Here is a 7,906-nt window from a genome sequence, read left to right as displayed (position 1 = left end):
AAAATGTATTATTCATTTTTACTCCCCCCCATTACCTTATTATTTTTTAAATTTCTTGTTACTTGCAGCCCTATTCGTCCGAATTCCCAAATCATTACCCAAAATAAGAGCACTGCAGTCGCTATGCACTCAATTTATTAAACTAATTTACTCATCAGGCCAAAAACAAGCCATAAAATTACTTATCAACATTTTCACCATATCTTGTTAAAACTTAATAGGATCTGGGTGGGTAACAATACCATTATGTAACCGTGTATGCATGCGCTCACCAGTCTCAGACGTGAATAAATGCACAAGCCTTTGTTTGGTTTTGCAATAAATTACTTTCATTGTTGCATGGAAGCAATATCAACAACTCAGCAGAAAAAACAGTGCAACCAGGAGCAAAAAGAACCACACATATGGAAGAAACCTTTAAAAAACAAACAGATAAACCAACAATTTTACACAGCGTTGTGCCAAAATATACAGAAGAGAAAAGTGTTTGCAAGAGAAGCCAATCCCAACAAGTCCAACACACACCGACTGGACACTTGGCCACGGCGAACACACAGCACAGGAAGAACATGGCACGCTTTCTCAAAGATAAAATAAACAAATAGTAGCTGACTTTAAAAGCAATAGTGGCAATACTTGATTACATTTGCAGTCTAGCCTTTATAGAATTATAATAAAATAATTTTAGCATTTTTTTTTCTTTTCCTGTAGTGCTCCTAAACTTTCTAAATTCTCCCGGACATCTATGGCAACCATTTCAAACTCTTTCAAAGGAAAGGATTAAGGTTTATAAATCAGCTTTATCTTTGTAGAGAGACTAAGGTTGTTAAAAATATATTTTTAGGATTTTCTCCAGGCCTCCCACAGCTCATAAAGTGAAGACTAATAACCAGCTCAACAGAGCACATCCACCCAAGGAGGGTCTGCGGATGAAAAACAGCTGTAGAAAAATACTTCTCTTTAGTTCGTTCCTCCGTTAGTGCTTTTGACTGTCATGCGCAGGACAATTGCATCTGTATTCATGGGTCTAATACTTTCAGTTTTCAATGAAATACGAGCTTGGAAGTTTACTGAATGTTGACTCAAGTTACTCTAATAAAGGAAAATCTATCTTCTTGTGGTAGGGTAGCTTATTGACGGACCATCCCAAGAAAAACTGTTAGCGTCTTAAGTGCTCTTTTTGAAGAAACTACAGTCTTCTGCATGTGAGACGTAAACCAACATAGTGGACTTTGGCTTGCAGAGGTTGCGGTTGAGAGGATGGAAGCGAATTGTGGGTGTTTGAGGGAGGATGTGAGAGGAGTCGTTCCTCCTGTTTGGAATTGTGCTACATAGTCCTTTAAAGGGGAGCCCTGGCTCTCACACTTGAGTAAGGAGACTAATGAGGGAGAGAGACACAAAAACATTGAAATCAAAAACTCTTCTTCTAGTTCATATGATTCATTTTTTGTAAAATAACATTGTATCAAAGTGGAAGAAAAGCATTGGCTTAAAGGCAGGGTAAGTAATTTCAATTTCAGTCAAAGGAAGCACACTGGCCAGCACGAATCATCTGCAGTTCTTGGTACCGTATTATTATGTGTATTGGTCATTTATCTGGACGCCTTTGAGGAACATCTTTGAACTTTGAAGGTAGGTAATGCTTTGTTGAGGTGATTGAACTCTGAAGGGGTGGGGGTGGGGGGGACTAGGGACTAGGTTTAGCTTGGAACAGTTTTTCAGAATCAATGTGGTCAGGATTAATTTACGATAAATTTGGTTTAGTATTAGAGTCTGGGTTCATTAGGGCCAAGATGTAGGCTATAGGTTAACGGTGGGATAAGGAGATTAGATTTCTCTTGGTTATGTTTAGGCCTACCTCTTGGTTAAGGTTAGGACTAATATGATTACAACAAAAATTAATTTTATGGTTCTTTAGGGTGAATTGTAGTAGTTGTAGTGGTTGGGTTAAAAGTTTGGTCTGAGTAAAGCATAACGATGTTAGTTTTAAGCACACATCATGAGTAGCCCGCAGTAGGTTGATCAGATTGATTGATCAAGTCTCTGGATGGGGAGCCAGGGCCGGGTACCATTACCATGTTTCTTCCTTTTTATCTATTCACAATATACTGCAGGTAGCAGAAAGGAGGAGATGTTCAATGAATGTGACAAACAGCGTTCTGGGTTAAAAGTTACTTAGAATCGCTCACTCTATTTTGAAAAATCACAAACTGCAGCAATGTAGCAAACCAAGAACGTAGTCCTTGATATTTGGTATGGTTGAAGCTTAACAGTTGTAAAACATTTGTTACATCCTTCTAGAGCATAGAGGCCGAGACTCCCGGGTATAAGAACCAAGTCTGCATTTGGTTTTGGTTTAGTATCCATCATGTCCTGTTGCAATCAGTCACCACATGCAAGTGCCAACGTTTACAGTCAGGGGGCCTCGTGCATGACGGCATGCTACACATTAACCAGGCGGTCACATCGAAGCGCAGGTGTAGACCACAAGAACACATCAAAGCGCACACACCTGTACTGCACATGCATCCACGCTCTTTATTCATACACACGCACACACAGCGTCGTAAATGTATAAAATTGACTGTACAGTGGGGTTTCGCAGGCATAGTACTGATCTGAATCAGCCTTAAAGTTTTGGCTGAGCTGCGAATCCCAGGCATTTGAATATTTTGGCTGTTAGTAGGTGATATGGGTGAGTCAAGTATTTTAGCTGAGGATCACTAAATAGGACCTAAAGTGTGTGATGTACAATGTGCAAATGTTTTAGCACATGTGAATTCTGCAGAACCTCTCATCATGCTTAGTGCTGGCAGTTTTTAAAACATTTGTTAGGGTGATACTCATGTACAGCATTTATATTGTTAACTGGATTAATGACCAGTAGATAAAGCTGACTTACTGTAATTGGGCTAAAACACGATGTTGTCTATGAGCATCATATGTATTTTTATATTTTTCAAATGTAATTTTTGTAGGTGCTAGGGTCACTAGCATGCTATTCCGTGCTCTGACTTATCTTATCTCTAAGTCTTTCAAAATGCAACAATGAATTCTTGCCGATGTTGTTGAATTTCTTGGCAAAATAAACAAAGTGTTGCAAACTCTGCTGTGCACAACTTTATTTCAGGACTAAAACTAACTTTTTCATAAAGTGGGGATTGCCTTTATTAGTCAGGTTAAAAGGGACAGTGTTCATTCATGAGGACAGCTTTTGGCTACGTGTGATGATGTGTGAACTAATCCAAAGAAAACTGACGATGTAGCCAGTCTAGTGTTGAAGGTTGGGTAAAAGATTGTTTTTGTAAAACGTTCCTTTTCTTTTTGCTATATTACCTGAAATCCTCTTTACACACCTATAGCAAGCAATTCATTAAACGCTTGTAAGTCTAAACAAAAACTATCAATCACCTATGGACGTGATAAAAACATAGCCAATCATTATAAAGACCCATTTCTACTGAGCAGACTTGAAGTGGAAACGCTCACCTGAATTGAGTTGATCAATTCAGCTGAACTGTACCGGACCGCTCATTGGAAACGGGGCTTAAGTGACCCCAACAAAGTCCTTAAACCATTAGCTTGTCTGGCAAGCTCTTTTCTTCAGTGAACTGGTATTGTCCTTTGGTGTCATCTGGATGTATGGCTTTAGATCTTACTGTTTTTTCCCCTAACATCTCTACCCAGCCTTTAAGATACAGAAGTGGACACCTCGTTCGTTTTAAAAGGGAAAGTTTCTAACAGCACAAAAAGGAAAAAGGGATCACCTTTTGCTTCGTACAAACTGCTTTGGTTTTGTCTCCATCGTGTCTTGGAGGACAAGCGCATTCAGCTGTGATCGGGCAACAAACATTTCCCAGCTTCAGCTGGATTACTTTTACAAGTCACCCAAACAGAGACGTTGGCCTGTAATCTTAGTTGTTGCATTTCTTCCAGTTTAAGTTTTTCATAAAGCAAAGTGGATTCTAGCTTTACAGGAAGTTGTTTTATCGTATTTTCGTTATCATTCTTAAATTATTCAAAACTGTTTGGAGGAAGGTTGGACACAACGCTCCTGAAGAAGACCCTAGATAACTGAATACGGCCATCTGATGTCTACTTTAAGTTATTAAAAAAATGTAATTAAAATATTTAAAAAAACACCAAATTATATTTTCTGGTTGAGATTAGTTTGTTTTAAAAAGTCAAACTATAAGTAAAAAAAAAAAGAAGGAACATTTTGGCTCCTCCACAGCCTTTGATGTCGTCTCCAGCTTACGGTCATGAAAATCTGAGAACCTTCCAGATCACAAGAATGTTCCACCCAGTCGCCCAATATGAGCATAAACCCCTGTGACAAGAGGGAGTTGTATTAAGAGCGCGCATGCATGTCGCAAATAATTTTACTGAACCACACCAAAGGCGTCTTTTTTTTTTCCTTTTCTTTTTGTTGTAATGAGGATATTCTGGTAGGGGTAGAGGTACGTACAGTGGGAAGTTTGCGTGGCATCTTTAGATTTAGTGCATTAGACAAATAAGGCCTCCCTAGAGGGGACTGATGCAGCAACAGGGGGCACAAGGGAAACGTACAACAGCAACGATCAAGGTTAAAGCAGCACCAGAAGCTTTTAAAAAGGACCAACCCCTGACACTCAAACTTAAAAACGACATAATTGTGGGCTATTTGGTGTATGGAAAAATCCCATAGAGGTACCATGCACAATACCTTTTATGCCAAGAGGTTTCTATTACAAGTAAACTGTTGGCCCTGCATCAATAAAATGCAATCAATCCCACAGCTTCAGCAGGTTTACTTCACCACAACCACACATGCTCATGCTTCGATCTGAATGACTGTCACAAACACTTCAGGGTGCTGCAACAACTAGTAGCTACAAACAAGAAAACTGATGACACAGAGGGAAACCAAGGCTGCCGTGGGCCTGGGTGAGATATGAATGCTCTAGTTACGAATCAAAAAGGAGAGACAGAAGACACGCTTGGACGGATCGCTAGGTAGAGAGCAGATCGCTTTTAGAAATCCAGACTGAAAACCAATCCCTTGTCTATTACATGCGTCTCTGAGTGGCAACTCCATGACAAAATGACCCAATTGATGGGAAGAGGTGGGAGGTAGATGGCAAACGGATAAAAGGAAGAGTTAGCTTGGAAAAGCAAAAGGTGTGATCAAAGCCGAAAGAGATAAAGTGCAGAAAAATCAAAAGGAGTAAGAAAGGAGAACAATTGTACTATGAAAAAAATACATTTCCTTGAATGAACTGATAATAAAAATCAAATGAGACTCAAATATGACATTAAAACCCTGTAGGCTGTCAGCTGAAAGCTTAAATCTGTCCTGTTATCCGCTCTATTCCTCTATATCAGGGTACGCCAGTGAACATATATCAAATTGCACCACGAGTCGCTTTCCTGCAGGTGGACGGATTTTGGGCTTCATGCTGAGCAGAGTCGGGGAAATTTACGTATGCCTTATATACACATACAAAACAGTCTGAAGAACCCACTTTATACGCACAGAGACATAAGAATCAATGTAAATGTGGCGTTTGAGTGCACCTACAGTAGACCCCACCCCCCACCCCCATACACACACAGGCAAAACGAAAGTAGAAAACGGACAGAACCAGAAACCCACGTACATGTACAGTAGATGAAGGCACTATTGCAAGCAAAGTCCAAGTACTATTTGTCACAGAAAACACCAACATCCTTTTCCAAATCCACTTCTAAGTCCCTTGGGCTAGATGTTTAGATTGAAGAAAATCTTTTTAAATCTTTTTATTTATTTTATTTTTTTATGAAAAGATGTTTCACTGTGTTGCTCATAAAAAGATAGCAGAGAAAGTCAGACCCAGCAACGGGAAGTCATCTGGGTTTGGCATGCTGTCATCTAAGTTTCCCGTCTGTCTGTGTTGAAACAGGAAGACAGCTGTTGATCCATCTGGCCCATCATCGCCCTCATCACCCTCCTCTCTCCCGTGTAGCTATAAACAGTTAAAACGTTTCTCAGGACGTAATATCACTCGTTTCACAGCGCTACAATCCACAATTTATCTCTTGCTTCGTCTGCACTTTTCTAAGTGGCCTCTCTTTGCGTGGGATGTCAACGTGAGTGAACGGCAAGTGAATGTGTCGAGAAGCTCATGACCTTGATGACCGCGTTTGTGTGGGAGCGGCGTGCAGAGCTTTGTCGAATAAGGTAAAAAACAAGCTGTTCCCCTGCACAGAAACAATCTAGCCCAAGGGTTAGATACACGGACAAACACACACATGCAGGCATGCACACACACACAGTCATTCACACACTCACCCACACTGTTCCCCTCCCCTCCCCCAGGCAGCAGACAAGGCAGTACATTCAGGGTAACACAAAGTCCAGTCCCTTCAGAAATCCATCGGATCCTCCTCCGCAAGGCCATTGTTAGCTACGGTTCGGCGTCCACCCGTCGATGACATCCCATCACTTTCGGGTTTGGCCTTAGGGGGTGACGTCACCCCTGACTCCCCCGCCGGTGCAGCCCAGGTGTCGGTGGTGGGCGGGTAGAAATCGTCATCGAAGCCGCAGAAGCCCTCGTCCACACCCTGATCGTAGCGCTGGTAGGTGGAGGCGTGCACCTCGTTTTCTCTGGCGGTGATCTCCAAGGTACTGTGCCACATGCCGTAGCCGAAGTAGATGAGCACACCTGAGGAGACACACACCCATCAATCCACATACGCTCAGACATGCTCTATCTTGGTGTGGACACCGGTGTGAAGCGACCACAGCCCTAAAGACAAAAAAAACATTGCTGCTACTGAACTATGATTTCATTTGACATTTGTAGACTAGTTGTACTCAAAGAAAAAAGCAAGTGATCATGAAAAAGAAAGATGAGGAAAAAGGATTGACAGTGACCTTTTGTGGAGAAATGACTGACACCTCTGGACAGCTTCACTAGTTCAGTGGGTGCCACATGTGTGGAGCCCACGGTCCTTGTGTAACCGGCCCGAGTTAGTGTCCCAGCCTGTGGCCCTTTACTGTAGTCTTCCCCCTTCCCTCTCTTTGCATTACTGCAAAGATGTCTGCTATTTCCTGTCTCTCTTCTACCAATAGAGACAACTAGAGTCATGAAATATGAAAAAAAGCAAACAAAAGATTCATCGCAAAATGTAAAATGTGAGTTTTAAACCAAACACAATGAACTCCACATTGCCAACATTGTCCCAGCAACTCATGGTGCCTGTCCCAAGCCTGGGTAAATGGAGAGCATTGTGTTGAGGAGGGAAAATAATGTAAGACCTTTGCAAAATCAATACATTTAACACAACAATCAGTTGCGGTGACCCCACAATGGGAAAAACGCCAAGAAAGAAATATAAACTTAGAGTAAGAACCAAAAAAAGTTGCCTTTAAAGTAAAAAGTCAGTCTATTAATTTCTCACCAGAATATTACATTTTGTTTTATTTACACTATTTGATTATCGGATTTATATATTATAACAATGTAATAAGAACAATCTAACAAATAAAAGGCAACACTTCCAAAATAGAAGTTTTAAATGACACTGCATGATGCATTGCACATGTTTTATGCCATAGTAGTACCATTTTATAAATGCTCCCATTATTAAAAAAGCTCAAATGGGATTTCAGTTTAAAATAGAGAAGAGACCCTAGAAATTTTGCCACCACAGCTAAAACCAATATTAATCTTTTTTTTTTTTTTGTTTAGTCTTCATATATGCACCGAACAAAGAAGGAAGTAGAATTCTAAAGAGAAAGTCTTGTAATTTTTAACATTGGCATTATTTTCCTTTGTATTCAGGTGTAAAGTACTGTAATGCACATGGATCCTTGCAATAGGACCCTGCTGACCGAGAACGGCATAGACAGAAACTGATTTATTACTGTGTAGTATAATGGGAC

The 7,906-nt window shown here is 40.6% G+C and overlaps 1 protein-coding gene across 1 annotated transcript in view; it reads right to left on the bottom strand.

The window, feature by feature from the left end:
* Positions 1–316: 316 nt before the first annotated feature.
* Positions 317–7,906, bottom strand: part of slc7a14a (solute carrier family 7 member 14a) — a 44,680-nt gene continuing 37,090 nt past the window's right edge. The window contains exon 10 of the mRNA XM_061743196.1: positions 317–6,683. Coding sequence (XP_061599180.1) covers positions 6,385–6,683 — 299 coding nt within the window. The 3' untranslated portion in view covers positions 317–6,384. The remainder of the gene's footprint in view (positions 6,684–7,906) is intronic.

Source organism: Cololabis saira, chromosome 16, assembly GCF_033807715.1.
Source record: "Cololabis saira isolate AMF1-May2022 chromosome 16, fColSai1.1, whole genome shotgun sequence".
Lineage (NCBI taxonomy): Eukaryota > Metazoa > Chordata > Actinopteri > Beloniformes > Belonidae > Cololabis > Cololabis saira.
Note: the sequence above shows the minus strand (reverse complement) of the source record. Positions and strands in the feature narration are given on the sequence as shown.